Source organism: Stegodyphus dumicola, chromosome 2, assembly GCF_044657685.1.
Source record: "Stegodyphus dumicola isolate Sdum_Otavi_A_Nest chromosome 2, ASM4465768v1".
In the NCBI taxonomy this organism is placed as follows: Eukaryota; Metazoa; Arthropoda; class Arachnida; order Araneae; family Eresidae; genus Stegodyphus; species Stegodyphus dumicola.
In genome coordinates, this window is record NC_140769.1 from 110,497,174 (window position 1) to 110,522,105 (window position 24,932).

Here is a 24,932-nt window from a genome sequence, read left to right on the forward strand (position 1 = left end):
TATTCGAATCGCAACAAACGAAAGAGGAATCTCCCTTCTCTTGGAATCGGATGGATCGAGCTTTGAGACGGCCCATTCAAACAGACCGGCGATATACGGATCCGCGCACGAGTTTTCGGTGGAAGAATATTTTTCTCACGAAACGATATTTTACGTTTGGAGTGAGAACGACGGCTGAGGACGAAGTTCATATTGTTCAAACCACAGCCGCTCCTCTCGCCTATTACGAATCATCGTCCCCCAATCTGAAGGAAAGAAGTTTTAAAGTCAGCGACAGGATGAAATATAAGAAATATATTCTAAGACCTTTTCAAAACTATGTCGTTCCCCCGAAAACGCAATATCTCATCGTCACAACCCAGAAGAGTCTCTTTCTCGTCGATCGGTGCTCGTACTCGCTTTGGAAACAATTGAAAGAGGAGATTTCTTTCCAATCGCCGATGATGTTTCAAGAGAAAGAAGAAGAAAACCCCCCGCCACCTTTACCCAACCCTTCCTTAGATGATAAGAGGAGCTGGACCAAACCGTTATTTCCCGAAACAAAATCGACCCGGCAACGGAATGAAATTGAAGTCATCACAATTGAAGATGAGGAGGAAGAAAAAAAATTACCTCTTAAAAAACGGTCGACTTACCGGAACCTACCTGGCGTGCAAGATCCGCTTCAGAATCCAGAAGCTTCTTCTTCTTCTTCTTCTTCCCCGACTTGTTCAAACAGGCAACCTCTTTTGGACTCCTCACAGACAGAACCTCTTCCAGTATCCTCTTCTTCTCCTCCTCCAACCTGTCCCGACATCGTAGAGGTAGAATGTCAGACGGGTCCACAAGCTTCAAAAAGTCCCGACATCGTAGAGGTAGAATGTGAGCCGGGTCCACAAGTTCCAACAGGTCCAGAAATCATGGAGACAGAATCACAGCCGGGTTCACAAGTTCCAACGGGTCCAGAAATTATGGAGGTAGAATTTCAGCCGGGTAAACAAGTTCCAACGGGTCCAGAAATCATGGAGGTAGATACGCAGCCGGGTCCAGACATCCTAGATCCTTCCACTCATCCCAAAGAGACTCCAAGTGTTTCAAGACAGCCTTGTGAGGATCCAGCCCTTCCCGTATGGAATGATTATATGGACTTACAAAATTTGGTGCAACAGGAAGGAGAAGAAAATAATCACACGGATGGGTGGGTCAAAGACTGTTTAGATCATTTAACCTCGAATGAAATTGAACTGTTATGGAATTGCATTTCTGAAATCACATCGGAAATGGGATAAAAACCAAAACAAAAAAAAACAATTTTTTTAATAACAAATTGGAGGAGGGTCATGATGTCAATTTAAAAAAATATTATATAGATTCCAATCTTGGTGGTTCACTTCAGTTTTCCAGCATGAGGTGATCCACGTTTCCCGAAATATGGATCCCATTCCAAGAGAGATTGTGTAGAGCCTTCACTTCAGTTCTTTTTTTATATACCAAGAGGAGAGGGTCCCCAAAGGGCTACCCATGTCCAAAGAGAGAAAGTGTAGAGCGTTCATTTCAGTTTTTTTTTCAAGTTTAGGGGAGGGAGGTCTCAAAATGACACCCCCCATTTTCAAAGAGAGATGGTGTAGAGCGTTCATTTCTGTTTTTTTCCAAAGTTAGGGAGTTTTCAAATGGCTACCCATTTCAGAGAGAGAGAGAGAGAAGGTGTAGAGCGTTCATTTCAGTTTTCCAACATTAGAAGGTCCCAAAATACCTTCTGAATTCAAAGAGAGATCGTGTAGAGCGTTCATTTCCAGTTCTCCAAGATCAGAAGAAGAGGGTCCGCTTTTCCCAAAAGGGCTTTCCGCATTCAGAGACAGCGAAATGCAGACTTCAGTTTTCTCCCTCCCCAAGAATAGACGGTCCCAAAATGGTTTTCCATTTCAAAGAGAGAGGGAGAGGCGTTCATTTCCATTCTCCAAGATAGGGTCGTCTACTTTTTCCCAAAATGGCTTCCCAATTCAAAGAGAGAGAGACAGAAAGGGTGTGTAGAGCGGTCATGTTCATTCTCCAAGATAGGGTCGTCAGCTTTTTCTCAAAATGGCATCTCCCCATTCAAAAAGAGATCGTGACCAATTTTTTCCAGTTTTTTTTCAAGATGGGGGGAGAAGAAAACCTAGGATGGAATAACACGACACACAGAGAGAAAGAGAAAAAAACGCCATCTTGTCATTTTCTGATAGGGTACCGGTGTTCGAATACTTTTGTGACCGACTGTACACCATATTCATTTCTTACCCTGCATCGAGCAGAACCATGTAATTATTTAATCTGCAACTACATTCTGAAATTAAATAATACACACAAATTATATACATTTAATACACATTTTATACCGAAATTAAATAATTACAAATATAGTTTTTACTGACCTATACATGCAGAAATTCAGGGAAAAAAGATCGCCAGATTGCAATCACCAATTTGCTTTAAAAAAATGAATTAACATAAATAATTACTATTGAAAACCTATTCATTTAAGCAAATAATGGATTATAAATTTTACCTTACAATCAAGAATGAGAATAGCCATATCACACCCACACCACGCTGCATACAGGCAAGAGAACATTAACTGGGTTTAATAACAAAACAACCATCACAGCAAAAGCTACTGCTTCTTGCTGCAATTTTTAATTTCGCTACAAATAACAAAATAATACTAGAATTGCTTACAATAATTGTACATAGAATGTTAGGCTTTTGGTATTCATATTACACGCTCTAGCTCGGCTGAAGTTAATATGTTAATGTTTCTGGCTAAGCATGTTCAACTAGATGCATTATTAAAGCTGATTTCCAATAACGTCTGGAAAGTTGAGCGCAGATAACCAAAATATTTGCTCAGCCAGATATTTAACATTACTTTTAATACGACATCAAAGAGAACATGAAAAAATGAGTAGATTTGTTCAAAAGAACACAGAAATACAAGAATATATTACATTTCGCAGTATTTAATAAGAAAAATGGGTGAATAAGTACATAAATGGCACGAATTTTTTTTCTTCCTTTTAACTGCACACACAAACCAATAAACTATATACAATTCATAAATAATTTTGTATTCAAAGTTAATTAAATATTTACAAACTCAAAAATAATTCTTACCTATAAATTCAGCAGAAAACGAATTATGCCTATAATTGCGGTCTGTGCAAGAAAAAAAATAATGATTAAAATTAATAAAAAAGACAATTAAATTAAAAAAGACTATTCATTTAAGTGGAAAAAGCATTAGAATTTTAATTTATTTGAATTTCAACTTAAAATTTGGAACAATAGATATCACTCGTATACTCACCACTACACCATCCCACCACGTTCGAGAACAAAATGGCGCTCGATTCGCATGGCACATTGGAGGCATGTTCATGCGCAGATGGTCTCTGCGCAACCAGCCGTACGTTTAGCATTTTTACCATGTTTGAGCTAGCCGTCCGACGTCGTACGGGTAGACACTTTCGTAGACACATCCTCAACGATAGGAAAATGGCCGGTTTATCGATTACGAGTTTCAAAGTCCGTCTCGTGTATGAACCTTTGTGTTTAGAGGCAAAATGAATTTTTCGAAATCTTGGAGCGAATTTAAGGAAATACTTCGCAGACACGAAGTAGAAACTGTAACAAAATATGTTTACTACTATGGAAAGTCATTCGATAAAGAGAGTAAGTAATTTTTGAAGATGTAATGAGTAAATAAAAATCCTCTAGAATGTAAATGCTTTTTGGTTGTTTAGTTGATATTTGGCCATTTTGTTCCAAAGAACTTATGAGCACTAATTTGTATTAATTTTATTGCGTAAGTTCTAGTTGATGTTGCGAGATTCGGTTCAAGTTAAAAAAAGGGTTTATAGACGTTCATATTCATTAATTTTGTTGCATAACGTGTAATAGCGTTATGTTTGATTTTTATTTGGTTTCATTGTCAGGTATTGCATGTTTTTTTTTTTTTTTTTTTTTTTTTTTTAATAGCTGATGCTTCACGAAACATTCCGTACTATATTAAACATTAAACAAGATATACCGTGTTAGATTTGAAAATTTTTATTGTTGTTTCTTGAGAAACTCGACAATTGTCTCGATGACTACTATATTTTTCATCCTATTTTAGTGTATGAATGCAGTCTGTTGATTTGAAATATAATCATTTTATAGTCTATAAAGAAAATCCATTCTTTAGTTTTATCATTAACAACATGTTTCAAAATAACCTTATAATAAACACTACCAATTCAAAAAATATTCTGTTTTATTTTCAGGTAATAGTTCACCATAAAATTATAATGCATTGAAATATCAGGAAGTTATAATAATAAAGATATTGAATTTTAGAAAACAGGAAAGTTTTCTGAAATGTATATATATTTCTTTAGTGATGTGATATATATATTTCTTTAGTCAATGAATGCTACTTATCTTGTGTGTAAAATCACATTACTGTCTATTTTAACTCTTAGCACCAATGGACTAGCAGATAAGATAGCTGAATACTGGATGTTTGATCAAGGTACAAATACTGTTGAATGGATTAGCTGCATGGGAATTTTCCTGTTCTCCTTATATATAAGTGAATACAAGACAGTTTCCCATTAGACCTTCTCAAAGGCATCCCTTTTGCGTAAGGCAGCTAGCTCATTCTATACTTTACCTAGCATATATAATTTTAATATGAGACAAAATGACAATTTTTTTACATAATAGTTTAATGCTTTTAATATCTCTATGTTTGCAGTAGGTGCTGCTTAATGTGATTACATTTGCCCATTTTTGATAATATAAGATGATGAGAAAAGTATCTTTTAAAATAGGAATTTAATTAACTATAAATATAACTAGCCACTTTCTTAACATTTTAATTAGGAAAAATAAAAGTTTGTTTATCAATTGTTTACAGTCTTCATTGCAAAAGTTCATTTGAGTAGTCCATAATGTTTCTGAAATTTATTGGACCAATTCTATACCTATAATCTTAATACTTGGAGGGCATCCTTGTTTAAAGAGATTTTGCCAATGTAAAATCTGAAATTGGGCAAAAACGCAAGTGTATTTTGGCAAAGATGTTTTCAGGAATTTTTACCTCCCTTTTGAAGAAGAGGGAACTGTGCTGAAGCCCTTCCAAATCAATAGCTATTGAAAATTCGTATGAAATTAAGTTTTTTTTTTTATTTTATTGTTTTGCGCTTTTTTCTAAATGCTTGATTAAAATCACTTTCGTTCTTCAATTTAAGAAATTTATTGTATAATATTTTGATTATATTAACCAAATTGAGCAAATAAAATTACAGCAAATGATGCATTTTTTATGTTTCCATATATGAAAGAGCAGAACTTAGAAATTCAATAGCAATATACACGACATCAGCTGCAATACATTAAGCAGTGTCTACAGTATGTAGTATATATAGAGACAGTTAAATGTATAATATGTTTATAGAGATCTGTAATTTCTTTCTTTTAAAAATCAAAGTATAATGTTAAATGTATAATATGTTTATAGAGATCTGTAATTTCTTTCTTTTAAAAATCCAAGCTTATCAGATTGTGATCTAAATCAAAATTTTCTTTCCAGTTGAACTAACTCCAGATTTACGATTAAACTGGTTAGATGATATTCCCTATTTCCACTTTGGGCGAAAAACCTATGTTTGCCATCAAGGAAAAGATCTGAATAAACGTCAAAAGGAAAATTATGCTAAAGAAAAAAATGAAAAGGTAAAATAACATTGTTATATTTAAAAATTTATACAAAAATATCACCTCTTGTATTATATATATATATGTGTGTTTTTTTTTGTTTTTTTTTTTCTTTTAGTGTCAAACTGATCATGCTTTTGGTAAAGCATATTCCAAGAACCAGACAACTATAAAAGTTAATTGTCCAGCTGTAATTAATGTTACCCGAATGTACAGGATGCCTCAGTTCAAGGTAGAAGTTTATTTAACTTTTTGTTCTAAGATGGTCTTAGTAATTTTAGAGAATTTTTTTTAAGGAAAAAATATAATTCTGTCAGGTATGAGCAAGATGTATTGAAGGTATTTTATGATAAAGTATACATACTTTTTGACATAAAAACAAAAGGTACCCTGCTAAAAATGCCCCGTAGAAACCCATAAAATTTTTTTACGGGGAATTGGCCTACGGGTACCCATACAGCTCTGTGGGTACCCGTAGGCCAAATCCCCGTAAAAACCCACAGACAGAAACCCGTACAACTGTACGGGTACCCGTAGGCCAAATCCCCGTAAAAACCCATAGAAAGAAACCCGTATGGTTGTACGGGTACCCGTAGGCCAAATCCCCGTAAAAACCCATAGAAAGAAACCTGTATGGTCGTACGGGTACACGTAGGCCAAATCTCCGTAAAAACCCATAGAAAGAAACCCGTACGTTTGTACGGGTACCCGTAGGCCAAATTCCCATAAAAAGAAACCCGTACGATTGTACGGGTACCCATAGGCCGTATACCCGTAAAAACCCATAGAAAGAAACCTGCACGGCTGTATAGGTACCTGTAGGCGAAATACCCGTAAAAAACCTGTAAACGGAAACCCATACGACCGTACGGTTATGAGTAGGCCAAATCTCTGTAGAACTGTAGGCACTATAAACAAAATCCCAGTAAAAACCCATAGCCAAAAATCAAAACTTTATATGCATATCCATTGGCCAAATTTCCATTAAAAAAAATTGATATTCCATAGGGTAATGCTTTGTAAAAACCAGTAAACAAAAGCATGTACACCTATACAGGCACCCATACGCCAAATCCTGTAAAAACCACTACACAAAAATCCACAGACCAATAAAGGTACCTCTTGGAAAAATCGCTGCACAAAACCCATAAACAGAACCAATAGCATTATACCATAGTGGAGTATCCATACATAGAATCGTGCATAGAATGGGTATCCATATACAGAATCCCTATAAAAAACAATACACAAAAATAGAACTGTCAATCAAATTTCCATAAAAACATAAACCAGCAGAAGTACATAATTAACACTGATGAAATGTACAGAACTAAATTGCGGAGAAAGCATGTAAAGTAATTTTAAATAAAACTCAATGCGAATAAATAAAAATTTTAAAATATCTAGAAGCCTACGAGCCCGTCCTTCTTAATGCGCGTCAATATCTATAAACATATTACAAAATATTTGTATAAATTCTCTTTACAAAATTTTAAACTACCTTTATATAATTCTGAAAATAAAATGAATAGAAAGATAATAACCAAAGTCATGATTCACAACCATCGAATGATAAATGTACATATACATATGTAAGAAAAATAAGGAATATGCAAAAGATTAAATTAGCAGCGTAAAATTAATTTTCCTTCTCTATTCTAAAAACAGTAATCTTTCTGCACTGCATCATTTGGAGATTAATTCATGTCATATGACTCTTACATAACTTGATGTTGTAAAAGAAACTAAAACTCAAACAGCCAATAGTAATTTTACAGCAGTATTAACTATCAAAGACGAGTAAAAATGTATCGAGAACCAAAATTAACTCGGTCTGAATTAAGATTTCACCCTTAACATAACACATTTGCTTTTTATGCTTTGTATTAGCTGGATTGCAGTCTGTCTGCTCCTTGTTTCTTACTACACATTTATCAAAAAAGTTAATTTTTGGAATAGGCATAAATAATGTGCCAACTTGTTTGTGGCTGCAACATATTTGCTGAAAGAAAAGTTGAATTAAATCTACCTCGACTGCCAAATTTCTTATTCATTGTGGATTGGAGTTTCCACATCTCTAAACCATCAAAATTCTTGCTGTTCATTACGGATTCAGCTGCTTGTATTCGACTACAGAATCTATTACATATATATATAATATCATTTCATTTGATGGTTGCGAATCATTACTTTGACTGTATATATATTATTGATTTCATTATAAATATATACATATAGTACTGTACCTCACTGCATATATTTGTATTTCAGTTCTTTAATTGGGAAATTAAACAATTGTATTTAATCACATCAGCTTGTTTAACAATTCGATACCTAATGAGAAATGTATTGCCAAAGGATGGTACTTTCTAGCATCTGCTTAAATTTTAAGTTACCTACAATGCACTAAACCAAATTAAAAAACAAAACTAGAAGAAACCCAAATTTTCAGGAAGAGAAACATTATTAACAAGCAAGCAAAAAGAATACGGGACTTGCAAATTAGAAACTTAACATAGAGTTCAAATTTAGCATACTTGCTATCCCCTTAAAGCTCGCTTACCAATGATAGTAACACCCTGCAGCTTATTATAACATGCATACACATAGATGTTTTGCATGGAAGAAAGGATGAATTCAAGAATATAATGTAGTGAAGAAATAATAATATACAAACGCTGTGTCGACCCCTTATTACAATACCTTGAATGTTACCTGTATCTCTCAAAAGATAAATGAAACATGAAGATAACATATAATAAACTTAATAGTACCCAAAATACAATAAATTATATTGTAACAAAATGAATTTAAAAAAATTTACAAGTTTCAACAAATACCAATTCTCAACACATAGTTCAGGAATTAAGAAAATATCTCATAGCGTATAATGTTTTATTCCGTACCTCACTTTTAGTGCTATATAATCTTCCACAGATTTTATATAAATAAAATCTATAACATAATGGGTATTTATAGTATATGTAGTAAATCTATAACATAATGGGTATTTATAGTATATGTTCTTGATGTAAAAAAGATCAACTTTTGTACTGTAAAAATTCCATCTATGTGAATAAGTATGAATATACTCATATACATATCATATACATATATACTCATGGGTATTTATAGTATATATAGTAAATCTATAACATAATGGGTATTTATAGTATATGTTCTTGATGTAAAAAAGATCAACTTTTGTACTGTAAAAATTCCATCTATGTGAATAAGTATGAATATACTCATATACACATAATTATACTAAATAACTAATTTAATGAAACTAAATTCCTATAGAAAAATGGGGAAAGTGTAGAATCGCCCACTGCTTGGCGTGTTTTTAAGAATTACACATACTCGGTATCCATGTACACATCGACCTATTTTCACTTAAAAAAACATCTCAGAATTGCACAAAAATGCCATTGTGCACTCCTTTGACTTTATTCATGTACACATCAACCTATTTTCACTTAAAAAGTCAAAAGAAAATCGACAAAAATCCAATTCCTTTTACTTTTGTACAAAGTGCCAAATAAATAAGTGGGCGATACTGCACTTTTCCCGAAAAAATATATAAAAATACCATTTACCTATATATATTAATAATTTATTATTACACAAGGTTTTTCATATATCATCTCAAAGGAACATAAATTTAATTAAAGCGATGCATTATTAAAATAAAATTTGAGTCAGTGTTTTACATGCAAGTTATTTAGATTTCTATTGTAGAAAGAATACTTGAAATAATGTATAGAAATATTATTTTGAACCATAAAAATTCTCAATAGTAAAATTTAAAGTACTGAAAAGGTAGCTATTGTTTTTGACAGTAGATTATATAATATAAAAATACCTCATGCCGAGCATTTTCTGAAATTACAATGCTAAATGAAATTGATATAGTGCAGTATTTAGCAATAATAACTTTTTGTAAACAAATGTGGCTATATTCGCTTAATTGTAATGACAGTAATTTTAACTGCATTTGTATAAGGCTGTACAGAAGATTTATTTATATGGGTTTTCATCCGCAGAGAACAACCGGATTCCATGTGGAAGTGCTTCCGAAAATAATGTTTAAATATTACTCTAACTATATTTGAAAGCAATACTATAACAGTGCCCTTATAAGACTCATGATCCGAAGAGCTTTGGTTTTAAATGTCTCGTAAAAACTTTCAATTACTTCTGCAAAATTCATACCCACGTAAAAATTACTACACCGAAGTCAATTGATTATACAGCAAAACGTTCCTAAAACAATCAACTCCACAATTCGAGATAATGCCAGTTTCCTGTAGCCTGACAAAACTATGAATGATTTTTAAGTCCTGTTATTTAATTATTGTCCTGACAAATGTGCCATTATCAGAGGTGGTCATTTAAGAAAATAACCACTATATGAGGTTTCAACTTAATGTAATTTTTTTCAAATAAATAATTCACTTTTTATACTCCCAAGACTAGTACATTTAATATTACATAAATCTTATTCACAAATCTATTTTTATTTCAAAAGCAATTTATGAAAAACACATTTGAAATTTTCTTCATCAAACTAATAATAATGAAAATTAAAGTATGCATAAAAATGATTATATGTGTTTTAACAAAATAGCACAAAATATTTAATGTAAAAATGTGGTTCTAGTCTCATACTTGTAAAGAAAAATAGATCAAAAAGGAAAAACAATGTAAGCTACTGTGATCATCTAAATTTTCACATAATTTTAGTAGTGGAATAAAGATTCCTTAAGCTTGTATGTCTTGTCTACCCCATTCAATAATAAACACATTAAATACTTCAATGTTTATTTCATTAATAAAACTTACCTTTTTTGCTCGCGAAATATAATTAGTACATTTTTTAAAACATAAAAAAACATTCTTTTTGCTCGGCCACATCACATTAGTTGAAAAATTGAATCATGCAAGATCATTTTTAAGTAAGGTATGCTCAAATTTATTAGTACATAATATTCAAATGATAAAGCATCTACATGAACAAGCTTTAAAAAAGTATTTCTAAACTGTAATAAAAAAAAATAAATTTTCCAAAATACAGTTTCAGTAGAATGCAAAAACTACATTTCTGCATCTACACACTGAAACAAATTATCAAGCCTGAAATTATCACTTTTCAGTCTTTAAGCACATTGTTTTTCAGGATAAAAGTAAAGATGGAAAATCAATTTCACTCTCAGAAACTCCATTTCACAACTAGTCAGTTATCAGCAACGTTCTCTCAAACATTAGACACGATTACATGTGCATGGCTTTAGTGGTATATTCATAGTCAGTTCTGGTATTTTATTATTTATTACTAATTTCTAAACAGTAAAACAGTAAAATTTGTAATACAGTAAATCCTAATAAATAATATACTGCATTACTACAACTACGAAGAAAATAACACCACCATCACACAACAATAACTAGAGCGGTGCCATATTGCTTGTTTGGGAAACTTCTGAGAGTGGGGGAGGAAGGGGGAATTTTTTTTTTTTCCCGTCAGCATTAACAGGGAGAAAAGTTTTGCAATTGTGAATGAACTTGTTCGCGTTAAAGAGATGATGGTTGATATCGGTGTTTATTTGTAATATCAGAAATGTAAGTGCTTATGTGTGTGTATTCAGAGAACCAACTAGTAGCAAAAACCACCTCCCTGAGACAACCGCCTCTGAAAGAAACCAGTATTTCTGAAAACATAAGTATACTTTGGTATTGAATATTCCCTCTGTAAAGCGACCATTCACAAAGAAAATTCTGCAAGTGTGTCTGGTCGCCTTAGAGAGATTCATTCCGTAGATGCAATCTCCCTAAGACGACCACCTCTAAAAGATAAACGTATCTCTGAGAACGTGAGTATCTATTGGTATTGAGCATTACCTCTCTAAGGCGACCATTTACAAAGATGAATTTTTATTTGCGTCTGGTCGCCTTGGAGAGACCTCGTTTTGTGTGGTGTATATGATTACTGTTATTGTTTCCGAAAAAAAAATTTAAATCAAATAAATAAATTTTATTATAGCATATTTAGTAAATACCTTCTCTAAAACGACCACCTGCGTTTCCAGGTTACCTTCTCTAAAACGACCACCTGCGTTTCCAGGTTACTCTGGTGATCTTAAAGAGATCATATTTTCATTCTGTTAATTTTATTGTTTACAAGAAATATATTAACGTCAGATAAAAAAATAGCACAAACCCATATAAACCAACAGAAGATTTATTATTATATTGATACCAGTAAGAAAACCAGTAAAAGTAAATATAAACCTATACAAACCAGTACAAAGTAATGCCATTGAATGTTGGGTGTATGGGTGTCAATTGATACCAGTAAGAAAAACCCACAGAGATCGATGGAAACCAGTAAAAGTCAATAGAGACCATCAAAAATTCTATAGGTACCAGTAGAAAGTTTTACTGGTTTCTATGGGTCAATTTGAAACCAGTAAAAAAAACCCACAGAGACCAACAGAAACCAGTAAAAGTCAATAGAAACCCATAAAATCTTATGGGTACCCATAAAAAGTTTTACTGGTTTCTATGGAGCATTTTTAGTAGGGTATTTTTAGAGTCACAATGTAAAAAAGAAATGATTTTTTGTGTCTCTTTATTCAACATATTTTTCTAAATAGTTTTTTTTTTTTTTTGGCCAAAAGAGGGTTTTTAACAGTAATATTTTCCTAAATAAATAATTCAGTAATTGACATGCAAATAAAATGATGTTTTCAGGCCAGAAATAAAGGCTTTTTATGCTAATTATATTCTAACCAATTTGCTACAAATAGAAATAAGTTGTTCAAAGTGAAGTTTTATTGGTTATGTTTCTTTGAAGAAGTAATTTGATCTATTGTTATAAAAATGGAAGATCCTTTTTACAGCTTTTTTTAAAGGAAAGAAATGACTCCTCTCTCTCTCTCTTTTTTTTTTTTTTTTTTTTTTTTTTTTTTTTTTTTTGAATAATTTGCTATGAACAGAAAGTTTTAAAAATTGAACCTTTATCAATAATTAGTTTTAGATGACTGTGCTGGAATTTCTAAATTTCACTGTGATAAATATGTTTAAATTACAGGTAGTGCCAACCCGAAAAAGAAAGTTTATGATATCTCGGAAAATTAAGGAAAAACTAGCCAATAAAGATAGTATTGCTGCTGAAGAAGTTTTCATGTTTAATTTACCTAATAGCCAAGATCATCAAAATCATCTAATGGGTAACATGGCTGCAGTAATAGAACCTATAGATGCTAGAGTGCGGCATTTCATAGCTTCTAAAGTTAAGAATGGAAAATGCAATGCCACTGTAATTGCAGAGCTATTAGAAGTATACGTTTCAACTGAATTGGGAGAAACTGATAAAACGCGCAGACGATTTTATCCAGAAATGGAGGCAATAAGGAAAATAATAAGCCAAGCAAAATCCGATATTAGAACTAGTAAAATTGACCACCCTACTAAAAATGCCCCATAGAAACCAGTAAAACTTTTTATGGGTACCCATAAGATTTTATGGGTTTTTATTGACTTTTACTGGTTTCTGTTGGTCTTTGTGGGTTTTTTTTACTGGTTTCAAAATGACCCATAGAAACCAGTAAAACTTTCTACTGGTACCTATAGAATTTTTGATGGTCTCTTGACTTTTACTGGTTTCTATTGATCTCTGTGGGTTTTTCTTACTGATATCAATTGACACCCATACAACCAACATTCAATGGCAGAACTTTGTACTGGTTTGTATAGGTTTATATTGACTTTTACTGGTTTTCTTACTGGTATCAATATAATAATAAATCTTCTGTTGGTTTATATGGGTTTATGCTATTTTTTTATCTGACGTTAATATACTTGTAAACAATAAAATTAACAGAATGAAAATATGATCTCTTTAAGACCACCAGAGTAACCTGGAAACGCAGGTGGTCGTTTTAGAGAGGGTTTTTACTAAATATGCTTATTTATTTGATTAAAATTTTTTTTCGGAAACAATAGCAGTAATCATATACACCACACACAACAAGGTCTCTCCAAGGCGACCAGTCGCAAATAAAAAGTCATCTTTGCAAGTGGTCGCCTTAGAGAGGTGATGCTCAATACCAATAGATACTCACGTTCTCAGAGATACGTTTATCTTTTAGAGGTGGGCGTCTTAGGGAGATTGCATCTACGGAATGAATCTCTCTAAGGCGACCAGACACTCTTGCAGAATTTTCTTTGTGAATGGTCGCCTTACAGAGGGAATATTCAATACCAAAGTATACTTATGTTTTCAGAAATACTGGTCTCTTTCAGAGGCGGTCGTCTTAGGGAGGTGGTTTTTGCTACGAGTTGGTTCTCTGAATACACACACATAAGCACTTACATTTCTGATATTACAAATAAACACCGGTATCAACCAACATCTCTTTAACGCGAACAAGTTCATTCAGAATCGCAAAACTTTTCTCCCTGTTAACGCTGACGTGAAAAAAAAAATTCGCCCTCCCTCCCCCACTCTCAGAAGTTTCCCAAACAAGCAATATGGCGCCGCTCTATTTATTGTTGTGCGGTGGTGGTGTTATTTTCTTCGTGGTTGTAGTAATGCAATATATTATTTACTAGGATTTACTGTATTACAAATTTTACTATGTTTTACTGTTTAGAAATTAGTAATAAATAATAAAATACCAGCACTGACTATGAATATACAACTAAAGCCATGCACGTGTAATCGTGTTTAATGTTTGAGAGAATGTTGCTGATAACTGACTAGTTGTGAAATGGAGATTCTGTGCGTGAAATTGATTTTCCATCTTTACTTTTAACCTGAAAAACAATGTGCTTAAAGACTGAAAAGTGATAATTTCAGACTTGATAATTTGGTTCAGTGTGCAGATGCAGAAATATAGTTTTTGCATCCTACTGAAACTGTATTTTGAAAAATTTATTTTTTTGATTACAGTTTAGAAATACTTTTTTAAAGCTTGTTCATGTAGATGCTTTATCATTTGAATATTATGTACTAATAAATTTGAGCATACCTTACTTAAAAATGATCTTGCATGATTCAATTTTTCAACTAATGTGATGTGGCCGAGCAAAAAGAATGTTTTTTTATGTTTTAAAAAATGTACTAATTATATTTCGCGAGCAAAAAAGGTAAGTTTTATTAATGAAATAAACATTGAAATATTTAACGTGTTTATTACTTACTGAATGGGGTAGACAAGACATACAAGCTTAAGGAATCTTTTTTCCACTACTAAAATTATGTGAAAATTTAGATGATCATAGTAGCTTACATTGTTTTTTCTTTTTGGTCTATTTTTCTTTATAAGTATGAGTCTAGAACCACATTTTTACATTAAATATTTTGTGCTATTTTGTTAAAACACATATAATCATTTTATGCATACTTTAATTTTCATTATTATTAGTTTGATGAAGAAAATTTCAAATGTGTTTTTCATAAATTGCTTTTGAAATAGAAATAGATTTGTGAATAAGATTTATGTAATTTTAAATGTACTAGTCTTGGGAGTATAAAAAGTGAATTATTTATTTGAAAAAAATTACATTAAGTTGAAACCTCATATAGTGTTTATTTTCTTAAATGACCACCTCTGATAATGGGCACATTTGTCAGGGCAATAATTAAATAACAGGACTTAAAAATCATTCATAGTTTTGTCAGGCTACAGGAAACTGGCATTATCTCGAATTGTGGAGTTGATTGTTTTAGGAACGTTTTGCTGTATAATGAATTGACTTCGGTGTAGTCATTATTTACGTGGGTTTTTACATGGGTATGAATTTTGCAGAAGTAATTGAACGTTTTTACGAGACATTTAAAACCAAAGCTTTTCGGATCATGAGTCTTATAAGGGTGCTGTTATAGCATTGCTTTCAAATATAGTTAGAGTAATATTTAAACATTTTTTTCGGAAGCACTTCCACAGGGAATCCGGTTGTTCTCTGCGGATGAAAAACCCATATAAATAAATCTTCTGTATAGCCTTATACAAATGCAGTTAAAATTACTGTCATTACAATTAAGCGAATATAGCTACATTTGTTTACAAAAAGTTATTGCTAAATACTGCACTATATCAATTTCATTTGGCATTGTAATTTCAGAAAATGCTCAGCATGAGGTATTTTTATATTATATAATCTACTGTCAAAAACAATAGCTACCTTTTCACTACTTTACATTTTACTATTGAGAATTTTTATGGTTCAAAATAATATTTCTATATATTATTTCAAGTATTCTTTCTACAATAGAAATCTAAATAACTTGCACCTAAAACACTGACTCAAATTTATTCCAATAATGCATCGCTTTAATTAAATTTATGTTCCTTTGAGATGATATATGAAAAACCTTGTGTAATAATAAATTATTAATATATATAGGTAAATGGTATTTTTATATATTTTTTCGGGTAAAGTGCAGAATCGCCCACTTATTTATTTGGCACTTTGTACAAAAGTAAAAGGAATTGGATTTTTGTCAATTTTCTTTTGACTTTTTAAGTGAAAATAGGTCGATGTGTACATGAATAAAGTCAAAGGAGTGCACAATGGCATTTTTGTGCAATTCTGGGATGTTTTTTTAAGTGAAAATATGTGGATGTGTGCATGGATACCGAGTATGTGCAATTCTTAAAAACACTCCAAGCAGTGGGCGATTCTACACTTTCCCCATTTTTCTATAGGAATGTAGTTTCATTAAATTAGTTATTTAGTATAATTATGTGTATATGAGTATATTCATACTTATTCACATAGATGGAATTTTTACAGTACAAAAGTTGATCTTTTTTACATCAAGAACTACATATACTATAAATACCCATTATGTTATAGATTTTATTTATATAAAATCTGTGGAAGATTATATAGCACTAAAAGTGAGATACGGAATAAAACATTATACGCTATGAGATACTTTCTTAATTCCCGAACTGTGCGTTAAGAATTGGTATTTGTTGAAACTTGTAAATTTTTTAAAATTCATTTTGTTACAATATAATTTATTGTATTTTGGGTACTATTAAGTTTAATTTATTGTATTTTGGGTACTATTAAGTTTATTATATGTTATCTTCATGTTTCATTTATTTTTTGAGAGATACAGGTAACATTCAAAGTATTGTAATAAGGGGTCGACACAGTGTTTGTATATTATTATTTCTTCACTACATTATATTCTTGGATTCATCCTTTCTTCCACGCAAAACATCTATGTGTATGCATGTCATAATAAGCTGCAGGGTGTTACTATCATTGGTAAGCGAGCTTTAAGGGGATAGCAAGTATGCTAAATTTGAACTCTATGTTAAGTTTCTAATTTGCAAGTCCCTTATTCTTTTTGCTTGCTTGTTAATAATGTTTCTCTTCCTGAAAATTTGGGTTTCTTCTAGTTTTGTTTTTTAATTTGGTTTAGTGCATTGTAGGTAACTTAAAATTTAAGCAGATGCTAGAAAGTACCATCCTTTGGCAATACATTTCTCATTAGGTATCAAATTGTTAAACAAGCTGATGTGATTAAATACAATTGTTTAATTTCCCAATTGAAGAACTGAAATACAAATATATGCAGTGACGTACAGTACTATATGTATATATTTATAATGAAATGAATAATATATATACAGTCAAAGTAATGATTCGCAACCATCAAATGAAATGATATTATATATATATGTAATGGATTCTGTAGTCGAATACAAGCAGCTGAATCCGTAATGAACAGCAAGAATTTTGATGGCTTAGAGATGTTGAAACTCTAATCCACAATGAATAAGAAATTGGGCAGTTGAGGTAGATTTAATTCAACTTTTCTTTCAGCAAATATTTTGCAGCCACAAACAAGTTGGCATATTATTTATGCCTATTCCAAAAATTAACTTTTTTGATAAATGTGTAGTAAGAAACGGAGCAGACAGACTGCAATCCAGCTAATACAAAGCGTAAAAAGCAAATGCGTTATGTTAAGGGTGAAATCTTAATTAAGACTGAGTTAATTTTGGTTTTCGATGCATTTTTACTTGTATTTGATAGTTAATACTGCTATAAAATTACAATTGGCTGTTTGAGTTTTAGTTTCTTTTACAACATCAAATTATGTAAGAGTCATATGACATGAATTAATCTCGAAATGATGCAGTGCAGAAAGAAACTGTTTTTAGAATAGAGAAGGAAAATTAATTTTACGCTGCTAATTTAATCTTTTGCATATTCCTTATTTTTCTTACATATATACATGTACATATATCATTCGATGGTTGTGAATCATGACTTTGGTTATTATCTTTCTATTCATTTTATTTTCAGAATTATATAAAGGTAGTTTAAAATTTTGTAATATGTTTATAGATATTGACGTGCATTAAGGACAGGCTCGTAGGCTTCTAGATATTTTAAAGTTTTTATTTATTCGCATTGAGTTTTATTTAAAATTACTTTACATGCTTTCTCCGCAATTTAGTTCTGTTCAGTGCTAATTATGTACTTCTGCTGGTTTATGTTTTTATGGAAATTTGATTTACAGTTCTATTTTTGTGTATTGTTTTTTATAGGGATTCTGTATATGGATACTCCACTATAGTATAATGCTATTGGTTCTGTTTATGGGTTTTGTGCAGCGATTTTTCCAAGAGGTACCTTTATTGGTCTGTGGATTTTTGTGTAGTGGTTTTTACAGGATTTGGTATATGGGTGCCTGTACATGCTTTTGTTTACTGGTTTTTACAAGGCATAGACCTACGGAATATCCCATTTTTTTTAATGGAAATTTGGCCAATGGATATGCATATAAAGTTTTGATTTTTGGCTATGGGTTTTTACTGGGATTTTGTTTATAGTGCCTACAGTTCTACAGGTTTCTACAGAGATTTGGCCTACTCGTATCCGTACAGTCGTACGGGTTTCTGTTTACAGGTTTTTTTACGGGTTTTTGGCCTACAGGTACCTATACAGCTGTGCAGGCTTCTTTTTATGGGTTTTTACTGGAATTTGGCCTACGGGTACCCGTACAAACGTACGGGTTTCTTTTTATGGGTTTTTACGGGGATTTGGCCTACGGGTACCCGTACAGTTTTATGGGTTTCTGTCTATGGGTTTTTACGGGGATTTGGCCTACGGGTACCCGCAGAACTGTACGGGTACCCGTAGGCCAATTCCCCGTAAAAAAATTTTATGGGTTTTTACGGGGCATTTTTAGCAGGGCAGGAAAATACAGAAATGTTAATAAATAGCTGGGATACTTCCAAGTGTTCTGTTTTTTTTAGACCATGTACTGAAAATACATATGATGGTACTGAGCCAAATGACTTTACAGATTCAAAACTAAATCTGCTATTTGTATATCAAAGTGAAGAAATGAAAAATTTATATGTCTTATATGGTTCTAATCTTGTTCTTCTCGACGCGACCTATCGAACCTGTAAGTATGATACAAAGATATATCACATTTCGCAGTATTTAATAAGAAAATTGGGTGCATACGTACATAAACGACACGAATTTTTTCCCCTTTCAACTGCACACAAAAACTGATTAAATTACATACAATTAATAACTAATTTTGTATTCAAAGTTAATTAAATATTTACGAAATCAAAAATAATTCTTACCTATACATTCAGAAATTCAGCAAAACGATTTATGGCGAATAATTGTCTTCTGTGCAAGAAAAATATAATATTGATTAAAATTAATTAAAAAGACTATTAAATTAAAAAAGACTATTTATTTAAGTGGAAAAAGCATTAGAATTTTAATTTATTTTAATTTCAACTTAAAATTTGGAACAATAGATATCACTCGCGTACTCACCACCACACCATGCGACCACGTTCGTGAACAAAATGGCGCTCGATTCGCATGCCACATTGAAGGCATGTTCATGCGCAGATGGTCTCTGTGCAACTAGTCGTACGTTTAGCATTTTTACCATGTTTGAGCTAGCCGTACGACGTTGACGAATAGCTGATAGCTTTGGGCTGTGTCTACCTGTCCGACACCGTACGGCTAGCTCAAACATGGTAAAAATGCTAAACGTATGACTAGTTGCGCAGAGACCATCTGCGCATGAACATGCCTTCAATGTGGCATGCGAATCGAGCGCCATTTTGTTCTCGAACGTGGTCGTATGGTGTGGTGGTGAGTACGCGAGTGATATCTATTGTTCCAAATTTTAAGTTGAAATTAAAATAAATTAAAATTCTAATGCTTTTTCCACTTAAATAAATAGTCTTTTTTAATTTAATTGTCTTTTTAATTAATTTTAATCAATATTATTTTTTTTTTCTTGCACAGAAGACAATTATTCGCCATAAATCGTTTTGCTGAATTTCTGAATGTATAGGTAAGAATTATTTTTGATTTCGTAAATATTTAATTAACTTTGAATACAAAATTAGTTATTAATTGTATGTAATTTAATCAGTTTTTGTGTGCAGTTGAAAAGGGAAAAAATTCGTGTCGTTTATGTACGTATGCACCCAATTTTCTTATTAAATACTGCGAAATGTGATATATCTTTGTATTTGTGTGCTCTCTTGAACAAATATACACAATTTTTGGTATGATTTCTGTTGTATCAAATGAACAGTAATGTTAATTATCTGGCTGAGCAAATAAATAAAATATTCTGTTAACTATCCTGCTCAGCGTGCACCATTTATTATTAGATATCACCTTTAATAATGCTTCTAATTGAGCATGTTTACCCAGAAACATCCCCCTTGTATCCTCAGCCAAGCCAGAGCGTGTAATATTAAAACCAGAAACCTAATGTTATATCTTTTATTGTAAACAAACCTAGTTACAATCAATAATTCTGTTATTTGTAGTGAAATTAAGTAAAGAATATACAAAATTGCAGCAAAAAAACAGTGGCTTTCGCTGTGATGTGCTTGTTCTGTCAGTACTAATCCAAATTAATAGATTTTGTATGATTGCTGCATTTTTTATTGCTTCATACGTAGACTGCTAATTTTTATAGACCGAAGATAGAGAAATGTTAGACGAGATCATTGAATTCCCTCCTGAAAAAGTTACACAACAGGATTCCATTTGCAGCTGTGATTATTTTCAGTTTAAATAAGATAGTGTGGCGAGAGATTTTGCCCTCTCTTGACGCAACGCCATGTCAAATATAATAGTTGCATTTTTGTAATTGCATGTGTGTGGTAGTACAGATAGTTATGCATGTAATTCACAACATTGTTGGTGTAGTGTGTAAGTCAATGTAGACATGCCTAACATTATCATTTGTCTCCCAACTGCAGAGTCGTAGGCAAGAAGTTGAGTATGCAGCTGAAATTATAGAATGAATGTCAGTTCGTGTTTGCTTCACTGTGGTTGAACAGTTCTTGTGTTAAGTTGGCATTAAGGTAAAAAATTACAAAGAGAAGAAAGTTTCAGTATAACCTTTGTATGTATTTATGGGATTTTGTCTTTGTAAGTAAGACAATGATTACCACATCAACAAATCCATTTTAAACTATAAGAAAGCTCGTTCTAATAATGTATTGAAAAAAGTAGAAAATGAGGGGAATATAGTAATCCATCATTGGCAGGTCTTGGATAAAGCAACATGCATCGTAATAAGAGATCACATCTTTATGACTTAAGGTAAGAATCAGCCGCAGTGCAAAAAAAAAAAAAAAAAAAAAAAAAAAAAAAAAAAAAAAAAAAACGTGCTCATTCTGTTTTGACATTCAAAGTTAAAATATGCATCAGAAGATTGTATAGTTCAGTAATGCCATATATTTTGTTAATTTCACAGGAACTACTCTGATATGCACCCTCAAGTGGCCAAACATTTTTGGCAAGAAACTTCACGCTGCCATATTACTATCAAAATTTTTTGTGTATATTTCGAACTTTAAGCCTAAAATGTCTCCAAAAATGCAATTTTCGCACATGCAAAAATTATGTTTTGAACACTCGATTTAAGCTAAAAATCCGAAACAAAAACAAAAAATTTAGATAGCAAAAACGAAAAGTTTCTAACCAAAAATATTTGGCAAGAATCCACGTACACAGCGACATGTTTTAACTTAAAAAAACATCTACGAATGGCACAATGTAGGCAACGAACGAATCTACGAACTACGCACACCTCGCTTTAATAAATTAACATAACAACAATAAATTTCAAAGAATACCATGTACACAGCATCCTGTTTAAACTTAAAAAAAATCTACGAATTGCACAATTTAAGCAAGGAATGAATCTACGATCTATGCACGCCTCGCTTTAATAAAATAACATAATAACAATAAATTTGAAATAATACCATGTACACAGTGTTCTGTTTAAAAAACAACAATAACGACAGAAATTCATACTAAGTAACCAGTGAACATAACATTCTACAAAATAAGAACAAGAATAAAATAAAATGCACTTACGAGTAGCAGAATTACCAATTTCATACCGCCTTTAACATGCCGCCACGTAATCACTATCGTATTTACATGACAGCCAGACACACTCCAGAAAATTCATACTATGGTTCACAAATCCCTACTTCTATCATGCACAGCCATTAAAAATAATCTCCCAGACCCTCTTTCCACACCTCCAAATACCGACTACTCCTCAATAGGATGGCCACAATGATATTTCCTTTTGCCGAACTTCAATTCAACAACTTCTACCATTTTATCTTTCCCTTCCATCTTCTCAGACACAGACGCAAATCAACGAGCTCCAGTGAAAGATTGTTCAACGTCAACAGGGTTGCCATAGAAGACGCAATCACGCCAAAAACCAGCGCAGAACACATATCGCCGCATTTGGTGAAATTAGGGCGTATATCAGAGTTGTACCATTTCACAAGATTGGATCAAATTATTTCGTAACGGTATTATATAAATTTGGTAAAGTTGCCAGCTGGAATGTCCTCTGTAGCAGGATTTTTAATTTTCTTTTCTGTTTCAAGGGCAAACTTGCTAGCAAATTCCAATCTGTGTAATTATGTCATATATTAACCCATTAAATGCTGTAGTGCTCATTTGGTTATCACATACTTTAAGCTGCCTAGTAACATCAGATCTAGCTATCTCGGAGGGAAAAAAAGGCAACATTCAACTCATCCACTGAATGTCGTTTGTAGAAAACGTAAAGTGGTAGACTACCTATACGATCTTATGCTTAGGTCATGTTCATTTTCACATTCCATTCTCCTCTTATCACAAAAGTGAAACATGTGTTTTGAAAACTGATTAGACGTAGTGGATTGAGGTTAATTTTGGTCATTGTGATTTTACTATATTATTGGTGAGTGTTGATTAAAGCAGTTATTACTTCTAGCAACAGTCCCTGCTAGACGATACTTTCTTGAGAAACAAGATTTTGGTAGCACTGGTTTAAAAGGGAGGATTCTTAGAAGAAAAGAATCCCGCCTAGCTACGGAAACAATGTGGCGGCTATGTGATATTTTTTCAAACCTTACCAAAAATGTCTCAGCTGAAGCTCTGTACCGGGTAGAAATCAATCAATCAGACGAAAGTTTTGCTTCTGAAGGATCACGTGATCCCAATCTGAGCGATAATCGATTATTCTTTGGCGTTGTCTTTGTAGGGTTTCTTGGAAATGTGCGGGTTCTGAGAATTGTCCCTTTCATCATCTAGTTCGGCGTAGTCGAAAGATAATGTGATTGGGACATTAGATGATTGACACAAATTCATAAAGCCCCATTTGGAGATTACAGTTGATACTGAGTAGAATTTCAACAAGCATTGTACAAGAAAACGTTTGAAAGAATTTAAAGATAATATGGGATTCCCAGAATCCTCTGTAATTCTGCCTTTGAATATGACGGCAATGATTTTATAAACATGGAGCTTCCTCCAGAGCAGGTTGATGGAGTTTTCTGATGATGGACTAGAGGCAGAATGAGGCATCTGCGAATGAGGAGTGACAAGTGCTTAGCAACGAATCATTACGGGCATTTCAATAGAGATTAAAAATTGTCTTCAGTTAGTCATTTATCTTCAGTAACATACGAGAGGATGCTGAACAGGCACTGGAAGCTGTAGACACACTAATGTTTGTGAAAAATACAACACCATGGAGGAATTGTCAGAAATGAATGAAATTTATTCCACATATTACCGATAGTGATACAAATAAACGATCACATTTACAAAGCAAAAAAACCGAAAATTGGAAAATCAGTACTTTGGGTTTCTGTCATGCTGAGCGAGAGCTTGTACACATCGTGGCATTGAATCGTATAGGTTCTGAATGTAATCCTGGGGAATGGCTTTGACTTGAAGTTCAGTTTGACTTGAAGTTTATGATGGGACTATTGGAACAATACTCATCATGAGTTGAGGATTACTTATAATTTGTCAGTAGGCATATAGGAAATTGGGTTTTGTAATTAATATTGCATGTATAACTTTTTCTTTACATATAAATACAGAAGGATTTCATGTCTGCAGATAAAGTATTACAAGAGGCTGTTGTGTGCCAGTGGACAAGCTGATGAGAAGCTGAAAACTAATAGCTAGAATCCTGGTGAATGGACTGTCTGCATAGGCATTGTCTTGATTTTTCCATGTGTAATATGAATGCAAGCCAGTTTGCCTTAAAGCATCCCTTCTTGGAAAATATCTTCTAGTGTCTCATCACAAAAATCAGTCAAAAACTGTTTCTCATGATTTGAAAAATACATATAAATGAAGTCGAATTTAATTGATAAATTATGCATGCTGGGTTTGGACACTATATCATATACATTTTTAATATATTTTCTGTATCTCTAATGTTGAGAATTTTGACGTTTTAATTTAACCCTGAATAAAATGTTAAGTACTATAAGCAAACTAAGCAGTATTGTATTTGATGTCGGAACAATATATATATATATATTTTAATTTTATGCTTGTATATTTGTGCTTATGATTGGAATTTTAGTAAAAATTATTTTGGCATGATGTGGCCTGTTCTCACTTAAAATGCATTTTGTATTTTGATTTTTTTCTTCTGTTTGCATTATAATAGTTTGGCCATAACAACTATGAATGCCAAATCAACATGTATGGGAATAACTGTATTAAATTTTGAGAAAACCTTTAGGTGTCATTTATTATGAAGATTGAGATGACTGTTTTTATAAATGCATACATTCTTATCTGTTTAAGAATTATCATTTAACATAGAAATAAGAAAAAGAATAATATATTATAATACT

At 32.3% G+C, this 24,932-nt stretch overlaps 1 protein-coding gene across 1 annotated transcript; it reads left to right on the top strand.

Annotated features, from left to right (window-relative positions):
- Positions 1-3,529: 3,529 nt before the first annotated feature.
- On the top strand, positions 3,530-24,224 carry LOC146998544 (uncharacterized). Its single transcript, XM_085810213.1, has 5 exons — positions 3,530-3,687; positions 5,591-5,733; positions 5,834-5,986; positions 12,809-13,123; positions 24,162-24,224. The coding sequence occupies exons 1-5, from the start codon at positions 3,579-3,581 to the stop codon at positions 24,222-24,224; spliced, it is 783 nt and encodes a 260-aa protein (XP_085666339.1). The 5' UTR covers positions 3,530-3,578.
- Positions 24,225-24,932: the final 708 nt, after the last annotated feature.